Raw genomic sequence first — 25170 nt, forward strand, 5'->3', positions numbered from 1 at the left:
CAGGACGAAGATCGGACACGGGATTGGACAAGAAATTCTAGAAGACCGCATTCTGCGCAACAAATAAAGGGTGCGTTTCTATATATACTCTAGTCTCCATGATTAGCTCTCTCAGTGCTGACAACAAATTTTTTTATCTCTTTTGCACTCTCGAGTTCGTGAATAGCTCTGCCTCTGTCTTAGGGAGTTTTTAGCGCTGCCAGCTACATCGAAACCTACCAGAAATTCGGCACTAGTATGCATGGATGACCATCTCCTGCCATGGAGACGGTTTGAAATTTAATGGGAAAATTTGTAGTTTTGTATTTATGAAAAGTAGTTGAGGGTTAAGTTTTTGCGTTATAGCGTAACAATTTGTTAAATATTTACTTGTTTCCAATCCATTTGTTTCAACTATTTTTTGCTGTTGTATAAATTCGGAGTTAGCTGTATATAAGGTTTTCGCTGTAACAGTTTTTGATCGTTGATTTATCGGGAAACTTGCTAACCTCGAAAATGTCCGGCAAAGGCGCGAAAAAGGCACCGAAGAAGAAGGGTGCTAATGGTTACAAATTACCCGATCCTATCCCTAATGGAGAAATTTTAACAGACGTGGCTAAAAAACGATGGATAATCGGCCCTTCTATCGGTGTCGGTGGTTTCGGGGAAATTTACTCAGGTATCTATTGCTAATACGCAAAATCGAGTTCGTTAACTTTCACGTTTTCCATTTTACGGTAGAAAATAATGGTATTATATAAACGGGTAATTTTTATTACAGCTGCATCGTACACCGATGGAAAATCTAAGACTTACCCATACGTTATCAAGATAGTAAGTGCTTCTAATTATCAACTGATACTTTTTGATGCTCGTACCGTCCTAATGTATGCACCTCTTTGTAGGAACCTCATGAGAATGGACCCCTGTTTGTTGAGATGCATTTTTACATGCGTAATGCTAAGCCAACCGACAGTATGTATTTGATCAAATCATGTCACTTATTTAAATATTGCCAATGTCTATCAATTCGTAATTATCAATATGTAACTTTAGTAAATAATACAATTTGAGAAATCAAGGTGTCGACTAACTCTAGTTATCAAAGAACTCCCAGCCACTTTTCATAGAAACTAATACAAAATTCTATGTTATTATTAATCTTGTTTGATGTTGAGGATTCTAAAGATTTGTATTTGCTATTAATCTGGTGTGAAGTAAAAATATTTGATGACAGTATAATCATGTAAAATATTGCATTGAACTGTAATAATTTATTGTAAAAATATTTAGTTAGAGAAATCTTTTGCGATGCTCAAACTGATACCCTTGAGAAAACTATTGAGCAATACTCACAAGTTCAAACTTTACTTGTGTGCCTTAGTCGAATCATGGAAGAGAGAACGAAAACTTCCATTCCTTGGCATGCCAAGCTACATTGGTTCTGGTAGTCACGAATGTCATAACACAAAGTACAGATTTGTGGTAATGGAACGATTCGGAAAAAACTTATGGGACATCTTTTTGGAAAATAATCGTATATTTCCAGAACACAGAGTATATAATATTGCTTTGCAAATCGTAAGAAAATTTTCTCATATTATTTCTATTAGTAAAGTAGTGTTCTCTGCGATAATTTTCTTTGAAAATTCTTATCTATCAATTATTTTCCCTTAAACCTACACTCTCATTCACAAATTGGATTTCGTACATTCTTTCAGATTGATGTCTTGGAATATATGCACAACAAATCTTATGTGCATGCTGACATAAAGGGTGCAAATTTGTTGCAAAGTCTAAAGTCTACAGACCACAATTATCTAGTAGATTTTGGGTTGGCATCACACTACACAAATAAGACTGAGTATAAGCCTGATCCTAAGAAAACTCATAATGGTACAATTGAGTACACAAGCAGAGATATGCACATGGGAAGTAAGTGAAATATAGTAGACTGTGCATCAGGGAGGCAAAGTGGATTTTCTTACGTTTAGTGTAAGTTTGCACTACAATTTGAAGGCAAGCACATGCGCAAACTGAAAACGAATATTACAAATATGTGAAGCGTAAAGAGATTGCCTCCATGGTGCACACCATACTTTTCGTACCAAAAGTACGGTTTGCAATTTCTTTTTTAAGTGCCGCATCAAAAAAAAACAGCGCTTTTCAGTATTGGGATGTAAAAGTATTCTTTCTTGTATTGTTCAGAGTCTTTGTATTTCATAAAAACTTCTACTTCAAGTATGGACCGCAGGCAAACAAAATTGTGTAAACCATACTTGCAATATATGAAATATTGCTGATATTATTTTTATCTTTCACAAATGGAAATTCATTTCATTGTGTCAATTTTTTTTTTCCTTTTTTGATTTCTAGTTCCAACGATGCGGGGTGATTTTGAAATTTTAGGATATAACATGATACAATGGCTGTGCGGTTCACTACCTTGGGAAAAAAATTTAACAGAGCCATTGAATGTTCAGAAACAAAAGGAAAAAGCTTTCGAAGACATTCCACAGTTTTTAAAAAAATGCTTCTCCAATACTGTACCCGAATCTATTTTCAAGTTCATGAAACTGATCAATGTTACTAAATTCAATGAGTCGCCAAACTATGCCAAATTCAAAGATATCCTTATTAGAGGACTAAAAGATATTGGTCACAAACCAGGTGAAAGATTAGGATTTTCTGCCAGTAGTACTGTTTCGAAACTTTTGGTAACACCTGGAAAAATTAAAAAACCAGCGACTGAAGTTTTGAGGAAGAGTCCTCGTATGCAAAAGACAAGAAGTCCAAGTCCTGTATCAAACGCACTTAATGACAGTGATCTTGGTTCGCTGATAATTTCTAGTAGGAAAGGAAAAAGAGTTCAAGATAAGCGAAGAATATTGAAAAACATTGAGGTCACAGATGATTCGGACACGGAAATTGAAATAAAAATCAAGAGAAAGAAGAAAAACAAAAAAGATGAGAATTCAGAGGTGGTTAATAAAGATATTGGCCAGAAACCATTGAAACGAATAACAAAAAAATCACAGAAGCAATATGACCCTGATGAAACGGTATCTGATGATGAAACACAGGTATTACATATTGAAGTTATGCTTGTATTAATTTCTTTTGTTGCCTCCTTTATGGGTATTCAAATTTTTGACACTGCAGTGGTCCGATCATTTAAAGGTTAATAATTTTAGATACAGGGAACTAAATCGCGACCAAAAGTGATAACAAAGCCAAAGAAGAAACTCATTGAATCAGAAGAATCGCTAGTCGAAAACAACAGTGATGAGGACATGTTTGGCGACGATGACGAGGACGTATGTAAGACATCGTCCAAAAAGCCTGCAAAATCGTGGAGAGATGCTCCGACAGTGAAAAGTAGTAACACCATCAAACCGGGGGAGTATAAAAGTGTAAATAAGAGTAAAACACCAAGGAACAGGAGAGGTAACTTGTGTTCCTAATAAATTTCACCACATCGTACTAATTCCAATGAATATTTTCATTTTAAAGTTTCCGCCCTTTAGACGTTATCAGTTAATATATACATTATTTCACTATCAGCAACTACCCTATGTTACTATTCCTGTATTGATAATGATTGTGATTAAATATTTTGAATCATTTTTGTTATATCTTCCCGATTGATCAGTATGTTCATTGTACAATAAGCTATGAAATAATTATCAGGTGAGTGTTGAAATAAGGTCGTCCAAAGATTGTTTAGAATTAAATATCTTTTTTTTTTACGGAATTGCATACACATATATACAGCCTGTAAAACCGATACGACTATCACGTTTTGACCACCATCTACACCTCACTTGAATACAATGATCACGATGTTTCATTAACATGATTCCTTACTTTTTCAGTTTTTGCATTTGCGGAGCACTGATTTTGACCTTTCCAGGAAGGTTTCTGGCCATAACTTCATCTTTAACTGCCTTCAATAGATCCTTTTCTCGAGGCGTAGTTCCTCTATCTCGCAAAAACATCGCTACAGCAGTTTTTGCAGCTTTGCCTCTTTTCCCAGTTCCTGGAGTTAACTTTACCTTGTATCTGTATCAAAAAATATAATGATAATGTAAACATATTTTGCTCATTTAAGGTAAGCAAAATTTTATGAATCACTTGAATTTCACGTACTTATAGTTAATAAGAGTATTATAGGGAGCAACTATCGGCACAGCAAATAGTAACTCATCTTCTGCAATTGGCTTGCCAGTCAATTGATCCAACATATCTATTTCCGGAGCTGGTCCCACATCTTCCTCCCCATCTTCTTCGTTATAAGGATTTACTGTCGATACTTTTGGCATATAAGCTGTTCCCTTTTTTTTACCCTGCTGTTTTGGTCCAGAGGGATCTTTGTTTTTATTTTTACGCTTATCTTCTTTGGCTGCCCCTGCCGGCTGTAAATTTAAAGACCTGAACTAGCAATTTGTAACAGCTTTTGTACTTCTCAGCCACGAAAAATATCATGTACTTACCTTCAATGCCTCCATCAACCGTCTTCTGTCTTCTTCATCCTGATCTTTATATTTTTCTTTGATTTTTTTCAACTTTCCTTTCTGTCCTCTTTTAGGTAATTCGCGATCTTTTTGTTTAGATTCTTTTTCATTTTTGTTGTCTTGTTTTTCGGGTAATTTTTTTTCTTGATCCAGTTTTGACCCATCTTTCTCTTGTTTATTTGTTAATACAACGGGTTTGCCATCCCCAAGGTAAATCACATTCTCTTCTTCTGTGAGCTTATTCTGAGGTTTTGTATCTCTTGTTGTGTTCAAGTGAGGTTTCAATCTATTGCAAGTAAAATATAAAACATAAGTGCAACAAGATAAAAGAATAAACCTAAAAATCTTCAGTGTCTCTCAAAGTTATAAGTACAAGGCAAAATACTAGAATTGATTTATAAATAATTTCTGTTGAGAATCTTACGTTTTACCAGGCAGATTAATTTTTATCTGTGTGTTCGGAAAGTGTGGTCCTTCGTCAGAATCACTACCACTATCTTTTTCTATTATATCACTTTGTTTATCCGACCTGGATTTATCAGCATCGTTTAATTTCTCCGTTACGTCGGATTCTCCTTCCGCAATTGGTAATAGTTGAGTTTTCTGTGTTGCAGTATCTTCCTCTGTAAGAAAAGTTGAAACAAAGCATCGAAAGTTACCATTGTCTCCTCTAAGGGTAAACAATATTTTATCACATTAACATTACAACAAGGTAAATATACCCAATTAAATACCTTCATCATTAGAATCACTTTCCAATTCAATCTCGTGATCTGACAATGCATTTGTTTCAGATGTAATATCTTCTTCCAAAGTTCGAACTTTTCTTTCATCTTTATGACGTTCGATAGAACTTTCCTCAAGTCGAAATAAAAAACCCAATCCCATTACAAGCTGACATGGTGGTAAATAATTTTTTTTTCCACGTATCATGAATGATCCTGTGGTCAGGTATTCACCGGTTGGTGCTGTTTTTGATACTTGATCACTGTTTACCCACCAGGCACCGGCTACAACTTTTGCCTCCCATGCAACGCTGAAAATGAAAAGGTACTTTGCTCACTCTTACTTCAAGTTTTCCCTTACATGACACTTGCTACTCCACTGCTGTATCACCTGTATGAAACTGCCATAGTCCCTGCCTCTGCCAAAGTCTTTGGCGGTATTGGACCAGTCCCAGAATTTTTTACTACAATGGAACTGGCCCCAGTTAAATCTGCGTGAACATAAACATCCCCCTGTCGAAGGTACCGTTTTACAATTAGTTCGTTTTGCTGCTGATCTCTGCCACCGATTACTGGAAAAACATTAGCATTAACACTGGATAAATTATTTGAAAACCGATGTTAATTTTCAACACATACTCAAATAATTTTCAGAACTGATGAACCAGTAGAACTTTTCAAACCAGTACACTTTTCTTGCTTTATTGATACTGTGTATGGTTTGAACTTCTTTTAATGCTTGTTTAGTTTTCTTCTCTGCAGACTTCAGTGCTTTTCCTTGTGACTCGATTGTCTTTTGCTGTTTCTTTGCTGCTGATCGTTTTTGATCGTAATATCGCCTAGCATTCCCGAACGCTGAATGAGCTAAGTCAACGTCAATAATCATTGGTTTTAACTCAGGTTCATCGTCATCACTTTGGTCACTATTTTCATATGGATCGCTTAGAAGTAAACTGATATGATTCGATTCTAATTTCAGGTGCTTTATAGCAGCCGCAACGGGATCTCCTCTGGCTTGAGCTTCCTTCAAAAGCGTTTCTATATCTGGCCAAGCCATTTGATTGGCCAGAGCACTTTGAATCGCTAAAATAGCATTATCCACTAAAACTTGATTCCGTGTAATCAGTTCCGCTTTCTGCTTATCCATTTCTTGTGTCTTTTCTAAGGATACAAGTCTCTGATCATGGTCCTTTCGAACGTTGTCCAACTTCTTCATAGCTTCCCGTTCCTGCTGTAAAGCTTTCAAGTCCAATTTTTGTCCTTCAAGACCAGAGAAAAATTCGTCTACCGCACGATCGAATGATTCAAATTCTTTAAAGGGGAGGTTTTTGTGCTGTTCGAAAAGCATGGGATGAAATTCTACGTTTGCAAAAATGTAATCTTCTTTTCCATCCTGCGAAGGTCTTGCTTCTTTCTTCTGTGTAATGTAACCCTTGCTTATGCTTTTAATAGCTTCTGTAAAAATCTTGTCAGCCGCCTCAAGAGCAAGAACTAATTTTGGAAAATCCGTGGCTACATCGAAGTTTTTTCCAATTTTACAACTGACTGGGAAACCTGTCTGTAATAGAACATGGTCTATAATAGCAGGACCGAACTCTAAGTGTGGGTTTAAAATTTTTTTCAATGGCTCTCCAGTCTTTCCACTCAACACACATTCATGGATCTGTTCCATTGGTGGCATAGTCGTCAAGCGAGCGCGATCGGATGGATATTTTTCTTTCACAGCGAACCTAAGAGTGTTTTATAATCGTCCGATTATATACGAGTTTTACAATTTTATAAGGAAAGAAACTTCTTTCAGGAATGAAGTTCAATGTTTACTTTGAAGTACATTTAGCAGTATCTCAACACACCTTACTTTCTCTCCCTCGGTGTGAGGCCTCAAGATGTTTAAAATATTCATCTCATTATCGGTAAGCACAATATTCCCACGATCGTACAATTCCAAAATGACATGATACCCTGCTTCTCCTGTGCCAAATTGCATATCTACTATGCGGTCAACTCCCAGCTGCTTCAAGCTCTCGAGACGTTTGTTTTTCAAATGTTTACGCATCTACATAAATTGCCCAAGTATTAGGAATTTGAATAATAATGTGTAACTGCACAATAAAAATCGAATTTCACCTTCATGCTGAAGCCAGAAGGAGCAACATTTTTGGGCCATTCAAAAGCGGTTGTGTGAATTCGATTTCCTGACTCCAGAAGAAGAACGACTTTCTCTTCGCTACGCTGTAAGCGAATGAGGTAAGTTCGATTGTCTATGTCATAAATTTGGTTGACACGCATCCCGATGAGCCTGAGTATTCAATGAAATCGAATGAACATTGTGATTAAAAAACTTGTAATCGGAATAAAACTAAAACAGAGATATAACCTCAAATTATTTTCAATTGAAATTATTTTCATTTCACTGAAATTTACCCACCTTTGCAGCTCTGTGACAGAGCACACAAGATCGTACGTATTAAATCGAGTCTTCATATTTGTATTTACTCATAAATTTGACGTATCGAAAATTTCGGAAATGTTTGGCACATTTCCGCACGTCTGTCAACAACGACGGGACGGCTATTGAGGGCTCTATTGCAAACCTACAATACATATGCATACCTCTGCCTGCATACGCGCAATACGTGAACACATCAGTAATCGTGAGGTGTACCTCAGGATTGGTAAAAGCTAAAATTTGACCCAACATCATGCTAACAATAAAATTAAGTAGTGAAAATTATTATAAAAGTATTTGTTCTTGAAAAATAAATTCCTTAGTTACAGATATTAAAAATAAATATATTTTTTCACACATTTCGAAGCCACAAGTTCCAATTTACAGAAGTATTTTGTTCCATGGGTAAACACTGTATTTAATTGAAGAAATAGGAATAAACGAAAAACATTTAATATAGGAATAAAGAACGTAAAAGCAAACATGCCAAAAATTTATCTAGAGTCTTAGATTCAAGTAACATGATAGAGCTAGTTATCTAGTGAAATGAAGACTCCGGCATCAATTTATTATTTTTGTACACACCATTTATTTCGGTCTTTCACAGATAGAATATAAAATGACATATACAGTTATAAGTGTGCTTAACGGTAAGACTTTTGGTAGCGGGCACGAGCTCCCGGTCCACCAAACTTCTTCGGCTCACAGCGTCTCGGGTCCGCAACAAGCAGGGTTCTGTCGTATTGAATGAGCATGTCTTTGATCTCCTTTTTGCTCGCTTCGTCGACATCTATAACAGGAAGAATATATCATTTTACTAGAAAATAGTTGCAAGATTCTTCAAAAGAAAGGTGCAATAATTATTACATAAATCAAAAATTGAAACAAAGATTTTCTTGACACCGTGTAATAAAATTAATGGTATTACACAATTTATATATGTATACAAACATATGCTGTCTTGGTCATTAATTAGACTAGCATCTTATAGAATGGAAAGAATACAATTCATAATAATCCATGATCAATACTTACACTTTTGGTAGTACGAAACTAAAGCTTTAGAAATCGCCTGACGAATGGCATAGATCTGGGCAACGTGTCCACCTCCATTAACCCTTACTCTAATGTCGACGGCTGAGAATTTCTCCTAAGAAAAAAAGTATAATTTCTATGATCAATTTGTTAGTAGGTGTTTTGACAGTACAATGCATGAGTTAATGTTAGAAGTCTCAGATTCCTTATTTTATTTCATTTAGAAAATCATTTTCGGAATAAGTAAACATCACTGTTGTAAAATAGGTGCTAGAAACCAACACATTTGCCTTGATGAGGTTATTCTTGAGGTTAGGATTAGGCGGGTGAGTCGATTGAATAAAAAAAAAAACTTCATTGAAGTCGAAAATATAACGTTTAGGAAATGAAAGTGAGAAACGATGGAAAATAAACAGTTGTTCAAATAATACGAAACCTTACCTTGCCGAGAAGGAGAATTGGCTCCTGAAGTTTGTACTGGAGCACTCGCGGCTCGACCATTTCCAAGGGACGTCCATTGACTCTGAGGTTGCCACGACCGCGTTTGCAATAAGCAACAGCGGTTGCGCTTTTCTAAAGATAATAAATTGATGATTATGGATGGGTGGAAGGTGTTTAACGAGTTTCTCAACGTCAAAAAGCCGACTAACCAAACGCGGTCGCCATTTTTTCGAGCATGTGAGCCAGTGAAATATGTAAAATATCATTCAGGCTTACCTTGCGGCCGAAGACCTGCACGGAATGAATGGGCTCTTTCTTTGTCTGTAAAAGAGAAATATTTTTTATTAAAGCACGGTTACTGAACGTTCGAATTTTTTCAAAATAAATATTAACTCGGTTCGGTGACGCCAAAGTACCTTCTGCATTTTGGAGGGTTCCTCGTGGAAAGGAAGTTGAGTGTGTATCTCGAATACCTCACCGTCAAAAGAGCACTACTCTAGTCAACAACATTATGGAATGAATGTAATTTTCTCCATATTCTTGAAGCGTCGAAATTATTCAACTTTAAATTGGAGATATCTATTCATTCCAATATTTGAATTCAGAAATTAGTTTATCACTAGATCTTGTTTGCAATATTAACGGTGGGTTCATTTATCATTTTTATATCCACCGACCTTCGTGTTGCTTCCGTGCTCATTCCGACTTCGGTGAACTCAATGCTTCCGCTTTAGGTTTATCGCGATTTGGATAGTAAAGAATTCAAGTCTATTAATTCAACTATACTTACAAAAAAATACTACCGTAATTATATTGTCACGGTGTGATATTGAGTATATATAATAACCTACGTAGCAATTCCCCGCCACTGTGTAGATAATTGTGAGTGTAAATATTCAAAAATTCAATGAATCGGTGAAATAAAAAAAAAAAAAATGACACTTGTTGCACAGGTTTGTCAGCGAAGGATGGCAAAAATTTATTTGATATTTATTTATCACCTAGCTTTGCACAATTTCGAAGGAAATTTATCGGAATGTTCTACGTGTTTGTCATTTACCACTCACCCGGCCACTTTATATGCATTATTTCTATGGCTTGCGGTGACTTCTTATATGTAAACAACCGAGTAACGATCGGGGTGTCATCTTGTCAATTGTTTGAATCTTGGAGTATTGCTTGTATATTATTGATGTTTGTTGTGTTCAAAATGGAAGAAACTTGCCAAGGAGACGCAAATATCGTGGTTTATCTTTGTGATTCGTTGCGTGGTGGGGTTATAACGTAGTTTATAATCGATCACGTCTGAAACACCAAGGTGTTTAGCTAAAAAAATCCGTCGATTGCATTCTTTAAAGTGTAGCTTCAGTCAATTCTTGGAGCGTTAAATCATGATCGCATCAAATAATGATCGTGCGTGAAATCACTGTCATTTCAGCATACAGCAAGTGGATCCACGAGGGTACAATATTCGTTGATACAAATTATTGGGAGGTCCGTCAAATACCAGATGTATTCAGTGATTCTGTGTGGAATATAAAATTTATTCAACGATATTGAATGAATTCGTTTAAATTCGAGTGTGTTCGGGCAGTTGTTTCAATTATCTAGCGACAATTGTCAGTTAAATCTATTATACATAAACACGTCATGTTTCTCACTATTGAAAATCACATTCATTTCGTTTACGAGGAAAAGAACTGAATTAAATCTGGATTAATCCAGAAATCGATAATGACCGAGGCACGTGGTTTTGAAATTAGTGTTAATCAGTGGTTACCTCTGACTTTTCCCTTTTTCTATTATTCAATTGCATTTTGCACCACCTGCAAGATAATACCGATACTGGTTCCAACCAATCGCACAAAAACCTCCAATTTTCGATCAGAGAAGCGGTCGCCGCTCTGCCTATCGACATGAGGCTAAACGTTACTTTAACGTTGCATGTTTCGGATCATCATTACTTCACACCCTTAGGATTGTCTGAAATTTAGCTAGTATATCGTAAGAGAAAAAACATGTTCATATTTTGAAAAGCCAACTCGTTGAAAGTCGTTCTAAAATTGTACAATGTATTACTCCATGATGTTTCGTCACGTTGACGTCACTAACTTCAGTCTTGTCTATCCACTGCACACTCGTGACCGGCCAGTTCTCTTCCGAACGTCGACAAGTTTGAACGCGTGTGGTTCTCAACTTGATAGATTTTGCGCTGTGACTTATTGAATAATTATTTTAATATTCACTTGATTAACCATAGCTTAACTCTTGTGATCTTTTCTTATTTATATGTCGGGAAGTGCAGTGACGAGTTTCTTGAATAAATCGGAAACAGGTATAATATACCGAATTATAATGACCATGTTTCGATCCAGTGTCGAATCCATTAGCCAAATCCAAATCGATTCCAAGGCTTATCAGAGAAGCAATCATATGACGCGAAGAACGGTCATAATAAACACATGAATATACCTATAAACCAACTACACAGAATTAGAAGTGCAATCGTCGATGATGATAGTATTCTATAACTTGCACAACATTCCAAATACCATAAAAATTTTAAATCTATTTACAATCCAAGTCAAATATAAGTTTTCGAATTACGAAATTATCAATGAGATCGTGAAACTACTTCTCAGATATCAGCATAACAAACAGCGAATTTGAAGCGAACCGTCGCACCCGGAATACGGTGAAGCATAGTGGGCCAACTGTCTGCAGGCGTTACACGCTGTCTAGGTAAGCTTTTTCGCTACAAGACATATTCATTTGATTACTTACTTGGCTTTATCCTTTGTTTATTGTACACGATGATCAGGTAAACTTTAAAACAACTCAATTACCAAAGCAGTTTCAAATTAACTGCTGGTGTGAAGACAATGAGGGTACCTACAAGTGTTTCGGAAATTTTTATATCACATCTCCGTCTTTGAGACGGATAATGTAAATTAAAAATCTGGATGATCTTCAATTCAATAATTCAATGTCTAAAATTAGCTCACCTAATTTTTGCTTCAAAATTTTACCTAGCTTTGCAAAGTTTACGAACCTCAATTGTTATACAAATGTAGAAATCCATTGAAGGATGCCGTTGATAAAGTTAACGGGGCCAAATTTAAGATAAAAAACTTCAAGATTCTTGACCTTTAAAATGATTTTGAGTAATATGTGTTATACTTTGCTTAATTACGATTCACTGAATTTCAGATCATTCAACAACTGCAAAATAGCATTCTCTTCGTAATAATGTATTGTTAAATCCATGTTACGACTTTCATCCTCATGAATCCAATAAGTAACTTTAAAGTTTGACCGCGTCAATGCGCGTGGACTTAATACTCCGCAGATATAAGGAAATTTCTCCAGGTAGCTAGATTTCTTTTGTTCACGCAGACAGATTTCTTCATGTGCAATTTGAAATAATAATTTCCAAGTCGTACAAAAGCTTTCAACTATTGCGAACATTATAACGAACTGAGCTATAATTATCGTAACTTGGATAGGTAAACGATGGGTATATGAATAACGAAGGTAACGATCATATAGTTATACATATTTTATTGATTACAATTAATATACGTACTAAATAATTCATCCTACGTGTAGATATTTATCTTCATTATTATAATTTTAACTAACAGTACAATGAATTATTGACTTAATTTATATGAAAAGACGGTTTAATATTTTTGCTACATAACACTCATTTTCCATCCAAGGATAGTTTGTTGAACCGATGACACGCACTTTAGAAGAGTCAAACTTAAACGAAACACCTAGAAATAAGAAACTCCGATGCTTGTAGCATGACTTAAAAACCTTGTATACCTCCCAATTACTATCGGAGTCTAATACCATTTGGGGTCTTTTGAGCAATTGGTGATTTAACCCGCGGTATTTTTTTTCAGATGTGCTTTACTCTTGTGTTTAACCAGATACTTCCCTCTGTTGCTATTAAGAATAATTGTTTATGATCAAACACGGCACAATTTTTCCCACCAAATTACATCTTACAGATCCCTTATGAAGTAAATTAGTAACATAGATATTCCACTGGATAACATACAAAATTTCATTCATACCCATTACTAGCATCCGTTAGCTACACTGACACATCGCTCGTCAAAATTTGAATCCACTTATTTTTCTACCTTTTCAAGTTTCACCTTTGCTTCAGACTTTTTAGCCGTTATTTCTTTCTCGTCTCCCTCTTTTTCATTAGCTTCCCTTTCCCGCTCTTTCTCCTTGTTGTGTAATTTTTTTTCGGAATTACGGAAACGGTCGTATCGCGAATCTTCGTCATCACTTGATTTCGTCCCAGGTTCAACTTCCTGCAAAATATCGCCCAAGTCTTTGTCAACGTCGTCCCAAATCTTGTCTGTGCTGTCCCCTTGGTATTCATCATCGTCGTCCTCTTCACCTGCCACATCTTTGTCAGCAACTTTAGCAGTTTTCTCCATCTCAGCAGATCCTTTATGATCAGGTTTAGCGCCGTCGGTATTTATAGCATTATTCGGAGATACGGCATTTATACCGGTAGCCGAAGGTGCCGTAGCATTATTTGCAGTTTCACTTTTAACACCTTCAGTAGATGTCGACGTGTTCGAAGTTAAACTCACATTGACAGAAGAGGAAGTTTGTAGATGAATCCGTTCCGCCTGACGTCGTAATGCTTTGTCGTCATTATCACGAACGTACCTGAACATAATTACGCACATTTATATAAAGATATTGGCAAGTTTTTCTGCATGGAATTGTATACCTACAATGCAACATACACGAGTACAAAGTGAATTTCAATCGCTGTAACCTATCACAAACTACGCTCTATAATTTTCAGTATGATTTCGATAATACTTCTTGAGATTTGCATATAAATTAGAAGTCAATTCAAACGCTCTTGAAGAATTGATCACCATATGCTTATCTTTCATGCTGCAATTAAATAGTTTCACTTTTTTAAAATTATAAATATCAACAAAACTCCATCAATAATCACTTGACAGTGTTTGACAAGCTGAGGTGGACTTTTAATTTTTGAAATAAGAATAAAATAAACTATGTTTACGCAGCTGTAGTTATTTATGCATTGATTATTAAATCGTTTATGTTTTAAAGAAATACTGAAACTTTTTCCCCTCCATTTTGCGTTATAATCAAATAGTCATTATTCAGGCACAAGCCTAATTGATTTTATTTGTTCAACAACATTTTTAACAACTCACCCTCTCATCTGGTTGTAGTTGAAATAAATCTATAGCAACTTGTGCAGATGTATAATTAAATATGAATATAATATGTATGAATCTATGTATTTATACGTATAGGAAAGTGGTAATTAAATCTTTGAGGTGTACCGCTTTAAGTGACTTCGCGTGGAGCAATGAAGCGCAACAGCTTGCTCTCCGTTGTCGCTTCGTGGCAAGTAAACTTTGCATAATTCACAAAATTGCACTTCGACTCGCTTTATGTATTCGGCTCCAACTTTAATCATCTGCTTGTTCTTGGGTTTCTTTTCACCATCTCCAACTGCTTCACCCTCTGGTTTTTCTTTTTTCTTTTTTTCCGCAGCATCTTCGTTTTCTTCAGCTGTTTCAAATGTATATTAATAGAAAACCAAATCTTCGATCGAAGTTAGCTATGTATTTGATCATATAATCGCAACTCACCATCTACGTCTCCAACTGAATCTAATGTCATGAAGTTGTCCAAGTTGACTTCCTTATCGTCGTCATCAGGACCACTGGACTCTCCTTCTCCCTCGGCAGCATCCACACCTCCATTACCAATTCTTTCATCTAGTACACTCTTTCTCTGAAATTGATAACACACACTGTCGTGAATTAGGATTTATCACTCCATTTAACGAAACGGAGTTTTATCGATTTACTCAGATATTAGCAATATTATTATTGAATATCAGCGAAATTACCAATTTAGTCATGATCTTTAAGCACATAAATATTGTACCTTGATGTGGTCCAGGGTGCAGACGTGACTTTCGTAAAGCATAGGTGATCGGAACTGGATCCTGCAAACGCGGCAAAACGGCGTGAGAAAACTCTTCATTTGACGATGAGATTCTGACAACTGATGCACCGCCTTGAGCGATCGATAATTCAGTTTACAAATGGGACAGAACATCGTCCTTGAAGGCAATGTTCCGCGTTGCGCGTCCCTTGCTTCTACACGCCGCTGTTCTTGTCGCTGAATAACACGCATTCGAGCTAGTGCTGCCTTGTGTCGAGCAGCAACACGTCGCATGGCCGCATTATGCCGCCCGGAGTAGAGGTGGAGAGAATATTCCTTGAAAGTTATGCTGCGATGAGCACAATGTGGACAGTTTAACTTGATGAACCGCCTTCCGTCTGCACGTCGAACAGGTTCGTCTGTAGCAACCCCTCGCCCATGACCTTCTTTGTCTTCCTCATCACCCTCATCATCCTCTACTTCGTCTTGTTCTTCCGGCTATATTTCGATGGACAAATACCTCATTAATTACAATGTTTCGGTTACATTTAAGATCACTGCGCCCCTAATTTGTTTGGACTATTGTAAAATCAGTACAGCAAACTTTCAAAGTGAGGGGCATCCAAATCTTCAACTTATCATAAACATATTGAGATTGCTGAAGATTATTATTTTACTGCAAGTAAGTTACCTGATGCTTTCCATCATCATCGTCCTCCTTTTCCTCCTCTTCTTCTTTATCCTCCTCATCTTCGGTGTTTGGTCTCTCTCTTTCTCTATCCAATTTCTCCTTCTTTCTCTTTTCTTCTTTTTTCTTCTTTTCCTCCGCCTCCTCTTCCTCATCTTCATCATGTTCTGGATTCTGTACAGAAATTTTGATGTCAAAAATGAAACTGATGATTTGTCATACTTTTGTTAACCACCAACTTAATTCACTTATTAGGGTTTCGGTACATTTTTACTTTACCTTTTCATCGTCGTCCCAGTTGCTCTTGTCGTCGTCATCATCATCATCGTCTGAGAATGCGGCATTGATAGCTTTGGCCATTTCTCTGTCCTTGTCCTTAACACTGGCGCCCACTGAAGAATCCTTTTTACCTCCGGAAACCCTAGTAGTACCGCTACTAATGGCACAGCAATTTTTCATTGTCATTTAAATTACTCTTTTTTTTGTTAACATTTTTTTCTCACCATCTTTCTCATGCTCAATAATCAAAATTTATTCTTTGCTGTTGAGGGACAGCTAATTTCGCGACCTTATGCTTATGCTCTTTCGTTTTGTCCAAATCAAGGCCTTTATTATCGTATCATATGAATAATCGTAAGTATTTTTCCATCTTCTCTTGTACATATTTTGAACTTAATATGGCATCACACAGCACGCGTTCGTTTGAGAGCATATCGTCACAGAATTGAATCAGATGTAAAATATAATTTCGTAATAATGACGCTCGTTCTAAGCCTTCAATTGTATGTACTAACAAACTTTTATTTCTGTTAAACATCGTTGATCAAAGAAAAAGAGTTGTTGTTATATTATTTTCGGTTTTGTGTTTTTTTCGTGAGAAATTAGCTATCACATTTCAATGCTAAGTTGATCTAGCTAGTTGAACGTTGCATAGATGTACTGAAGTCATTTGATTAATTTTGTTGCCAAATTCGTTTTTATAACGAAATTAAAATTAATTCATCTCTCAGTAGGAATTCTACTTCATTTTCGTTCCTGCATCAATTTTTTTTTTTTTTTGCTTTCTACAGTCTATTACATCTATATATCATTGTCGATCGTCATCTCAGATCATCGACCATAAGGTGCTTTTTCTAGGAAGGACGTAGATCGGTCGATAAATGATTTGGCTAGTTAGTTACCTCCTGCGTATCTTTGTCGACGTCATGCGGACTCGTTGAATGTAGTCTCGAGACCTTGATGCCATCAGCTTGCGGCGATAATCAAGAGACTGCAGAGTTCGCTTGCGAGCCAAAATTGCATCAGATCTAGAGCTGATACGATGAAAGCCCCTCCCCCCTCGGGTCGAAATGCGGCCCCTGTATCCACCGGATTGGTGTGATATTCGACCACGACTTGGGGTACTGTATCGCGGTGCTGAAGGGGGCGGCATCTGGCTCTTACGAGAGGGTGGCGGAGGTGCGTACCCACGCGAGGCTGAATGACGCTCTTCAGATCGATGATACGTCGAGGTTCGATCGCTCGGTCTCTTGCCCCCATCCTCGTATACACTTGACGACGACGATCTCTTGTTGTCATCGTAAGTTGGTGCCGCAGATGAGCCACCGTATGACGATGAGTACCTCTGCGAACTCCCACCGCTACCACCTCCCTGCCAAACGAAATTCAATTGTGCTCCACTGCCTCTGCCACTTTTCTTTGTCCTCTCTCCTATCACTGTTTTTTATTTTTTTCTATTCTCCATTTTACTGTATCGGTATTAGTTCATAAAATCTTTTTAGTTATTTTTTTCAGCAGAAATGGTTGTATATTGGCTTCTCTCCTTTAGTTACATTATTACGACAATGCCAATCTCTCCATATTAACCATATTTAAATCCGATATTTTGATGTTAACTTCTGTTTACACCTCATTATCCTTTGACCTTTGATGAAAATATGGCAAAGGATTGTTCCATCTTTTTTATTTTTATTTTTTTTTTCCCTGACAGACGAGTAGCTGTGATAAGTGTTACCATCCCACATCAATGGCAATGATTCCCATCTCTGGGTACCAGTTTTCAATGATCTATACGATATCTATTCCTGAGAGTATCACACCATTATGGCTTCTCATGAAGTCTAATTCGTAACTATTCAACAGGTATTCAATTTATTTTTTCCTCTCTCTCTCACCTTTCAATTTTATTGTGCTAACATGGAAATTGTATGCAGTGTTAAGTTTGTCACATAATGATATTGAAGCTTCTTGTAATCATTGAAAAGTGAAGTCATTGATGAATAAAGAATTTCAGTTTTATAATCATTTATCAGAATAACATTTGAATCAATGCCAACGAAACTGTCTACGAGTGGATTATTGCTTTGATTTAAAAAATTTAGCACACGTAAGTGTTAGGAAGAAATGATTTAAGCATAAAACTGAAAGATGAGCGATATATATTTATTTGTGTAGTAAAAATTTGATGTATAATTTGGAAAAATGATACTCATTCAGAATAGATTCGTTATTTATCGACGTTTAATCAGTTTCCTGTAGGATCCATTACGCATTGATGTCTGCAGCATATTGCTTGATATTGACTAAGTGATTTTTTGTTATACCTTGCCGATCAATTGCAGCTGACACTTTTCGATGCCATGGTATCGTCTTATGGCATCAACAATCTACGATACAATTGGCGTTATTTGAAACTGTTTATTTTTACAGGTATCTATTCATGTGGATAATAAGTGACTGCTGGTAGGCAGTTCAGCTCTCAATGCATTGCAGTCGTAGATTAGAGGGTACCGTGATTCATAAGTTGTTCATGTAGACATATAGCATCGTTTAACTTTTGTTGATTTGCCGCATTCTGCGAGCAATCTCCCAACACAAAAACAATTCACATTCGAGCAGCGGTTGGCTCGTCGCTTGAAAGGAAAGCACCAGTACTAATAAGTATTTGATCAGCGTTCATCGCCTGACTAATGGCTGAGTGCACTCATTTTCATTCAGAATCTATCACTACAAGTTACTAAAATTCTATTGTCTCATATTTATACCTACAGGGTGTTCAGCAAAATTTATATAGGCTAAATATCTCCAAATTTTCCAAGTATTACTGTCCGTAACGGCTGAATAGAAAAAAAAAAATTAATAAAAAAATATATATAAACAAATACTATCAATTTTTTTTAAATATATCATTTGAAAATCTAAATAAAATAAAAAGGACCCAGTTTGTACATAAATGAAAATAGTTAAAGTTACAAGAAATGAATATCACACTCGTTAATATCGAAATCTATCAAAATATATCTTGATGCAATTTGAGAAATCAATGCTTTCGAGGTCATTTTAAGAGCTATTGGAATTTCAGACCTGCTGTGCACCCTGTTTTGCCATCTTGCCGGTATCTCTTCAATTTAGTCCGTTGTTTCTACTTCTACATTTTTTTGGATTTCACGAATTTTCTGAAGCATCATCAGTTGAGCATTAGGAAATATTTTCTTCATATTTCCACAGTCAGTCTAAATCATTTTAATGGTATATCAAAATTCCGACTGATAAGTGATAACAATAATTTCATCTTAAATTTTCACGAATATAAAATAAAGGAATATTGTTATCCCAGACTATTTTCAAAAATCTCATGTAAAACTGACAGTAGAAAGTGCACTCGAACCACATTATTTGACAAATCTTTATTAACGTTTGGTATATCTTCCCAATATGTTACATAATGCAATAAAATTTACATACCTGATACGAATCAGTCCTCAGTCTTTTACGATTGGATTCACTCGACGATCTATGTTCATCTCTGCCAGAATAAGAATCCTATTGAGACAAAAGCAATTGAATCAATTGACAAACTTACATTCCTTTTAAGCTGTAATGAAAGAGGACTGATATGTGAGAATTTTGATGAATGTGCAAAGCACAGGTTCGGTTATAGGTACTTGCTTCGCAATTTCAATTCCCCAGATAAAAAAAAAAAAAAAAAAAAAAGAAACAGTTATTCACACAACAATGGATATGCAATCCGTTCGAAATGAACCCGAATTTATTAACCAACATCAATTGGCAATACTTGAAATCTAAATTAATCCAATATCCAAGAAACCAATCATAGCAGTTTCCTCATTTTAATCTAGAAACACTTACACGACTGCTTCGCTTGTAGCTGTTAGAATTATCGCCTCTTCCTCCCCGGCTTGAGTACCGCTCAGATCCTCCGCCTTTGACAAGCAGTAAAAGAGCATATTAACCATAGTGAAATTGTATAAAATGTCTTTGTCATTTAATGATGTCTAAGTTTACTTACCAGAGGCATATTTTGATCTCGAATCATAACTTGGTGTGGAGTAATTAAATCTTCCTCTGGATGTGGAATAGCCTCCGCCTCCTCTGCTTCCCATCCCTGTCGTCGAACCTCCACCCCAATCTCCCCCACCCCCACGTCCTCGATACGAACTGCCACCTCGGGAACCGAAGCCTCTTCCTCTTGAGCTCATGCTTGAGCTATCAAGATAAATGATGGATGTGAGATAAATTTATGCATGACTTTACTTTTTCCTTCGAAAGGATCCTCTTTTCCATTTTCTAATACTTTTCTTCTCACCCAGTACGTTTACTGTTATGACAATGATGTCTTTCAACGTTACATGTCTTGATAAGAGTCCAAGGAGAATAGTTTTCGTCAAGGTTTAAGCATGAACCCAGTGATGCTGTTACACCTCATTTATTGTTAGATATGTGTAATGAATTGTGTTAAAGTGGGTTGATTACGCTGATTATATCTCGTGGATGAAGTGTGAAATTATTTTTTAGCTTTCTTTTTCTGTTTGTTTTCGTATTTAGAATATTACTAACCTATATTTGTTGTATCCATAACTCATGATTACAGCTTACCGACGATGACCCGAAAGAGTCTACGGATAAAATAGTAAAAATGTTACACAACGATTCAGAGATACCGATGCAGAGTTACTTCGACGAAACTGTAGCTTGTCGGTGGGATTTTCTCGGTTGACTATTTGCGAACAGAAACAAAATTTTGCGTGGTACACGGAAAGGCGGATGGGATATATCCGCATTTTTCACAAATGAACGTTACTTAAAATCGAAAACTGGGTTAATTTTTTTTCACCGTAAAAATTGACAGTAATTTCATTGCTACGCAATATCGAAAAATCGATAGTATTTCTTGCGCATACACACACTGGCGTTATCTAGCAAGTTAATGAACGCGAACATTTTTTCGTTTGCTGAAAACAAATTTCATGGAATATGTATGTAGTTCTCTTTTTTATAAAAACACATAAATCGTGAGTGAAAATGACGCTTACCAAGTAGATATATTAAACTTCGGTACTTCTAATATGTAGGACGATAGAAATTTAATTGTTAATTGTTGCAAATGACGCGTTGAACCGCTTCCTCCTCGAAATATCTTTCCGTGTGCACGAGATACTAGATAGATGTAAAATGGCTGAATCCGCGGCAGATGCGGCGTCGGGTGTGAAAAGGATATGGAAGAGGCTGGACAAGGGAACGGAATTTAAACCGGAAACATGACTGCTCTACATTCTTATGTTTCCTGGTACTTAAATCAAATTTTCGCTACTTTTTCATCAAAGTAACCAAATGAAACTGCTTCACTTATCCTTTATTCAGTTTTTGCAAATATTTTTCTCGCTCCATTTCTCCGAAGTTTCTCACTAAACACACGATGTCGCATTGTAATAACATTTAACATTTATTTTTACATTCTTGTACTTATTATTTCCTTTTGCCCCATCATTTTATTTTCATTCAATTTAGTGATACGCGACGCATGCATTAATTAACACGTTTTGGATCCTTTGGTGAAAATGGTATCAATTGAAATTAATTCTAAATAGTCGTACTTACCAGCAGCAGAAATTAACGAGTCGTATTTGTAAATTTTCAATCCAAAATTTGACTTCGGCAATTGTATGGAAGAATTAACTGCTGTTTATTAAATTCCCTGCAGAATAGTGAAAATATTTCTAGGGTTGAAAAACGAAAGAAAATCAGCAATGAACGAGGTGACGAATTTTCTTCTTTAAAGTAGGTCACGTCGATTTGGTTTTTTATTATTCATTTATTAAGAAACCATCAGTTCTTCACGTTTTATAGATATAATAATGTGTTGTATGTATACTATATTGAGTACATAAGTACCAACAGATAACCATCATTAATCGACTTTATAAATCAAATCTCAAACGATGAGCTGGTTTATTGGCAGCGGATTGAATTTATTCAGTTCAAACGATCATAATTTATTATCAAATTTGTTTTGTTTTTCCAATTATCGATTTTAATGATAAATGACAAGATGTTGCTGATATAGTAGTCTATTTTTGCAATAATTAACGATTATATTACTGGCGTGGAACACTCGCTTGAATCGATACGTTCACACGACCTAAATAAAAACGGAATTATAAATATATACTTTCTTTCTTAGAGATGATGATATTTATTGTTTTGTCGTCGAGATGGTTGTAATACAGTTTGAGTAAATTCATTGTCATGTTGTTCAATTTCGATCGTTATAAAAATGCAAATTATACCAAAAGTACATGGGAAGAAAGTATTAAACCCAATAACGTATTTTGTATTTCAATTCGTACGCTCCTGGCAAAATTTGAAATGCAAATCATAGGTATTGAGAATGATTTAAGGAATAATTTGTGGTTTTTTTCCCACTAACTTGCGTGAGTTGAAACATGATCGTCTGGACCAAACTTTAATTAGTAATCAGTAGGTGAATGGAGTTAATTCGTTTAATATTTAATGACAGCATCTAATCATTAATTGTAGTAATCCGTAGTAGCAATTATAATAATGGTAATATTAATAGATTTTGCTTATACAAATTTTTAATAAATAGGGCTAGGTGAGTTTCTTAGCTTTCTGGTACAAAGTATCGACTACTTTGCCCATACTATGTAGCGTGTCCAGAGCAATCTCGTACGTTTTGTCTCTTGGCGTATCCTCAAACACGATCAAGACACCTTCTCCTTGATCCAATACACCTCTCAGTTTCTTGTCCAATATCATTTGTGATAATTTCTTTTCTACTTGAGCCAATGGCAGTGATATACACGAAGCTATGTGACCCACCTGTTTAAATGAATAAATTGATTAATTACTCATTGATGAGAAGCGGTTCAATTAATGAAATATTGACATTAACCTGCACACGCGAGTAGGGCTCGACAAGACGACAGAGATTTTGTTCAAGCATAGCGTCGTATAGGGATCCTAAGTGCGCTCTGACTATAACATCTTCCTCAAGTTGTTGTTTGAAGTCTTTAACAGCTATCTGAAACTCTGCCAATGATCGTCTGTGGCTAGCTTCGGCAACAGCTCGCATAGCATCAAGATCACGACCGGCATATTTAACGGCCAGTTTGCCAGACATTATAGATTGAACATCTTCTGGGGTGCGTAACATTATTTTCGACAAAAGCATGTATTTTAGTGCTGTCAAAGCCTTGGGACATTCAACACTGTCATATCTGAAATGAAATAATTATAAATCTACAATTTGTTCTCTGTAACCAAACAAAGAACTAAAAATCATGATGCGGCTGAAGTTGGTAACGCTATTATAACGATGAACTTTCCAGACAATCGTTATATCATAGTCGCAGGATTGTCTGAAACTTAGTAGATCATAATAAGGCAAAATGTATTCATATTTTGAGAACTCGACTACTTCAAAGTCACTATAAACTTGCAAAATAGTAATTTTTTGCCCCAATGTTTCGTTACGCTAACATTACTAACTTCAGTCTCACAAATAATGAAAACAATGATGTTTTGTGCAACAATATATATTCGAATCAAGAAAAATTTGATGCAATAATTTCTGTTTTCTGTCAAAAATTTCTTTGTTCACTGCCATATTCTTGAAATAGCTACTAGATATACTCAATGAATCTAGATTAAATCTCTCAGTGTCATTTTGTGTTTCAAATTTTAACCGGCCCAATGTTTCTTGGGTATTTCAACAGTGCACTGAAGTTAGCAGGAATTGAATATGTGTAAATATAAAAAACTATTTATACCCTTCGAAAGCTTCATAAAAGTATGAGTAGGCAGTCTTGAAATCTCGCTCATCAGCAGCGTGCAATATCCCAGACTGTAGATCTAAAGCAGCTTGCATTTTTGGTGGGCAATAGATGGCATTGGCGGTTGTTCTCGCACTTGTTAACGCCGCCCTAGCTTTAGCCAGATTACTAAGTGCATGATAGGTTTTACTTTCGAGCAGTTGGACCTCGACAAGAAGCTGTTTGTCGTCAAGTTTTTTCAGCTCTTTAAGGAGGGCTGAACCAAGTTGAAGAGCTTCGCCGAACATCCCGGTGTCGAAATAAAGCGCTACCAATCGTGCCTCTAGAGATTGCCTCAAGAACGTTCTCCGCTCTTCCTTCGCCCATTCTATACACTCTTTGCATAATTGTACCTGAAAAAATGAAAATTTAACGTGTTGAATTAGGGAGAAATTGGAAAATTGAAAAGAACAGGCGCTTCGAATTCAAGAACTGATGTATACCTCGATACCGATACCAGCTTCCAAGTCGAGGAAAAAATCTACCAGAGATCGGACTAGCTTAGCTGCCTTTGCCTTGCTGATGAGGCTGAGAAAGGGTCGAGTTGCTTTAATGAGGTCTGCTAATTCCTTGGCTTTGCCCTCCTTTTTGTAAAGTTCACCCAGGTGAAGGATGCCTTGTTCCTTCACCCTAATATTGTCCTCGTCATCTTCGGCGATCCCGATACTTGGATCTGAGACGATCTCGTTAAGGAGTGAAATTCCCTCACTCCTGTTCGTCATAGATACTGCTTGGGCACGCTCGAACAGCATCGCACCTGCCATTTCCGAAAAGACTTTATATCGTTCACCAAATAATTAAACTACACTCAAAGGCTGATTATCAGAAATCATAAGACTTGGGGGATGAATGAAATTATCTATTACTTCCTCTTTGCACACGCACGACCCGCTTTCTGTTTTGTCAGGTTCACACTGCCTTTTCGATTGTCTATCCTACAAGTTCGTGTCATGCTGCTACGCGAGTCAAATAAATAATCATGTTTTTCAGATCTCGATGGCTGTGCAAAATAATGAAGATGCATTTTTACTTGGGTAGTCAGAGTAGCCGCCCTTCGTCAGCCAATCGCATTCCAGGATCAATCGGAAACATTTAACATCTAACCAACCAACAACTACTAACCTGATTTTAATTCGGTAAAATGGTAAAATATACTAAAAGGTTTCCCTTATGTTTCGTGAAACGTACGGCCGATATTTCCCTGATTCAAGTTAGGCGATCATATTACGAAAGA

General features: G+C 36.3%; 5 protein-coding genes across 11 annotated transcripts; 1 reads left to right on the plus strand and 4 right to left on the minus strand.

Annotated features, from left to right (window-relative positions):
• The first annotated feature begins 149 nt into the window (after nucleotides 1–149).
• Nucleotides 150–3959, plus strand: LOC124175464 (serine/threonine-protein kinase VRK1-like). Of its 2 annotated transcripts, none has more exons than XM_046555752.1 (7): nucleotides 150–658; nucleotides 761–813; nucleotides 885–954; nucleotides 1364–1560; nucleotides 1701–1914; nucleotides 2356–3062; nucleotides 3160–3348. In XM_046555752.1, the coding sequence occupies exons 1-7, from the start codon at nucleotides 496–498 to the stop codon at nucleotides 3202–3204; spliced, it is 1449 nt and encodes a 482-aa protein (XP_046411708.1). In that variant the 5' UTR covers nucleotides 150–495; the 3' UTR covers nucleotides 3205–3348. The 2 variants fall into 2 exon arrangements, with proteins under 2 accessions (XP_046411708.1, XP_046411707.1); XM_046555751.1 differs by having other exon boundaries at nucleotides 154–658; nucleotides 3174–3959.
• Nucleotides 3702–7786, minus strand: LOC124175462 (nuclear export mediator factor NEMF homolog). 2 transcript variants are annotated; one of them, XM_046555746.1, is made up of 10 exons: nucleotides 7647–7786; nucleotides 7346–7517; nucleotides 7072–7274; nucleotides 5858–6948; nucleotides 5610–5790; nucleotides 5228–5529; nucleotides 4918–5071; nucleotides 4473–4779; nucleotides 4129–4394; nucleotides 3702–4041 (listed from the first exon to the last, which is right to left on the minus strand). In XM_046555746.1, exons 1-10 carry the CDS (start codon nucleotides 7700–7702, stop codon nucleotides 3843–3845), a joined length of 2931 nt encoding a protein of 976 aa, XP_046411702.1. In that variant the 5' UTR covers nucleotides 7703–7786; the 3' UTR covers nucleotides 3702–3842. The 2 variants fall into 2 exon arrangements, with proteins under 2 accessions (XP_046411702.1, XP_046411701.1); XM_046555745.1 differs by having other exon boundaries at nucleotides 4918–5116.
• Nucleotides 7787–8232: 446 nt separating this feature from the next.
• On the minus strand, nucleotides 8233–9674 carry LOC124175474 (40S ribosomal protein S16). The gene is made up of 5 exons (XM_046555776.1): nucleotides 9560–9674; nucleotides 9420–9464; nucleotides 9144–9275; nucleotides 8703–8817; nucleotides 8233–8457 (listed from the first exon to the last, which is right to left on the minus strand). The coding sequence occupies exons 1-5, from the start codon at nucleotides 9566–9568 to the stop codon at nucleotides 8312–8314; spliced, it is 447 nt and encodes a 148-aa protein (XP_046411732.1). The 5' UTR covers nucleotides 9569–9674; the 3' UTR covers nucleotides 8233–8311.
• Nucleotides 9675–12687: 3013 nt separating this feature from the next.
• LOC124175463 (zinc finger CCCH domain-containing protein 13-like) lies at nucleotides 12688–21299 on the minus strand. Of its 4 annotated transcripts, none has more exons than XM_046555748.1 (12): nucleotides 21138–21299; nucleotides 20662–20720; nucleotides 20114–20310; nucleotides 19954–20027; nucleotides 19549–19626; nucleotides 16986–17455; nucleotides 16084–16237; nucleotides 15808–15978; nucleotides 15117–15614; nucleotides 14816–14960; nucleotides 14504–14735; nucleotides 12688–13844 (listed from the first exon to the last, which is right to left on the minus strand). In XM_046555748.1, exons 2-12 carry the CDS (start codon nucleotides 20685–20687, stop codon nucleotides 13286–13288), a joined length of 2604 nt encoding a protein of 867 aa, XP_046411704.1. In that variant the 5' UTR covers nucleotides 20688–20720; nucleotides 21138–21299; the 3' UTR covers nucleotides 12688–13285. The 4 variants fall into 4 exon arrangements, with proteins under 4 accessions (XP_046411704.1, XP_046411703.1, XP_046411706.1 ...); XM_046555747.1 differs by having other exon boundaries at nucleotides 16084–16240; XM_046555750.1 differs by lacking the exon at nucleotides 20662–20720 and having other exon boundaries at nucleotides 16084–16240; nucleotides 21138–21295.
• Nucleotides 21300–21896: 597 nt separating this feature from the next.
• On the minus strand, nucleotides 21897–24898 carry LOC124175467 (26S proteasome non-ATPase regulatory subunit 11). Of its 2 annotated transcripts, XM_046555760.1 has the most exons (5): nucleotides 24803–24898; nucleotides 24380–24693; nucleotides 23895–24289; nucleotides 23018–23342; nucleotides 21897–22944 (listed from the first exon to the last, which is right to left on the minus strand). In XM_046555760.1, the coding sequence occupies exons 2-5, from the start codon at nucleotides 24686–24688 to the stop codon at nucleotides 22714–22716; spliced, it is 1260 nt and encodes a 419-aa protein (XP_046411716.1). In that variant the 5' UTR covers nucleotides 24689–24693; nucleotides 24803–24898; the 3' UTR covers nucleotides 21897–22713. The 2 variants fall into 2 exon arrangements, with proteins under 2 accessions (XP_046411716.1, XP_046411715.1); XM_046555759.1 differs by having other exon boundaries at nucleotides 24380–24860.
• Between the last annotated feature and the right edge of the window lie 272 nt (nucleotides 24899–25170).

This window comes from Neodiprion fabricii, chromosome 2, assembly GCF_021155785.1.
Source record: "Neodiprion fabricii isolate iyNeoFabr1 chromosome 2, iyNeoFabr1.1, whole genome shotgun sequence".
Lineage (NCBI taxonomy): Eukaryota > Metazoa > Arthropoda > Insecta > Hymenoptera > Diprionidae > Neodiprion > Neodiprion fabricii.

What these genes read in the sequence shown, in the direction of transcription:
- LOC124175464 (XM_046555751.1), top strand. Translation starts at nt 496, where the DNA reads ATGTCCGGCAAAGGCGCGAAAAAGGCACCGAAGAAGAAGGGTGCTAAT. An exon ending in TTTCGGGGAAATTTACTCAG is followed by an intron (nt 659 to 760) that starts GTATCTATTGCT and finishes TTTTTATTACAG; the next exon opens with CTGCATCGTACACCGATGGA. An exon ending in ATAATATTGCTTTGCAAATC is followed by an intron (nt 1,561 to 1,700) that starts GTAAGAAAATTT and finishes ACATTCTTTCAG; the next exon opens with ATTGATGTCTTGGAATATAT.
- LOC124175462 (XM_046555745.1), bottom strand. Translation starts at nt 7,702, where the DNA reads ATGAAGACTCGATTTAATACGTACGATCTTGTGTGCTCTGTCACAGAG. An exon ending in TCTGTCACAGAGCTGCAAAG is followed by an intron (nt 7,518 to 7,646) that starts GTGGGTAAATTT and finishes TTGAATACTCAG; the next exon opens with GCTCATCGGGATGCGTGTCA. An exon ending in CAGTTCTGAAAATTATTTGA is followed by an intron (nt 5,791 to 5,857) that starts GTATGTGTTGAA and finishes ATGTTTTTCCAG; the next exon opens with TAATCGGTGGCAGAGATCAG.
- LOC124175474 (XM_046555776.1), bottom strand. An exon ending in TGCAGGTCTTCGGCCGCAAG is followed by an intron (nt 9,276 to 9,419) that starts GTAAGCCTGAAT and finishes TATTATCTTTAG; the next exon opens with AAAAGCGCAACCGCTGTTGC. An exon ending in CAATTCTCCTTCTCGGCAAG is followed by an intron (nt 8,818 to 9,143) that starts GTAAGGTTTCGT and finishes TTTTTTTCTTAG; the next exon opens with GAGAAATTCTCAGCCGTCGA.
- LOC124175463 (XM_046555747.1), bottom strand. Translation starts at nt 20,687, where the DNA reads ATGAGTTATGGATACAACAAATATAG. An exon ending in ACTGGGACGACGATGAAAAG is followed by an intron (nt 15,979 to 16,083) that starts GTAAAGTAAAAA and finishes ATTTCTGTACAG; the next exon opens with AATCCAGAACATGATGAAGA. An exon ending in ACGCGAAGTCACTTAAAGCG is followed by an intron (nt 13,845 to 14,503) that starts GTACACCTCAAA and finishes AATTATGTTCAG; the next exon opens with GTACGTTCGTGATAATGACG.
- LOC124175467 (XM_046555759.1), bottom strand. Translation starts at nt 24,700, where the DNA reads ATGGCAGGTGCGATGCTGTTCGAGCGTGCCCAAGCAGTATCTATGACG. An exon ending in AAGCTGGTATCGGTATCGAG is followed by an intron (nt 24,290 to 24,379) that starts GTATACATCAGT and finishes TCATTTTTTCAG; the next exon opens with GTACAATTATGCAAAGAGTG. An exon ending in AGCCCTACTCGCGTGTGCAG is followed by an intron (nt 22,945 to 23,017) that starts GTTAATGTCAAT and finishes TCATTTAAACAG; the next exon opens with GTGGGTCACATAGCTTCGTG.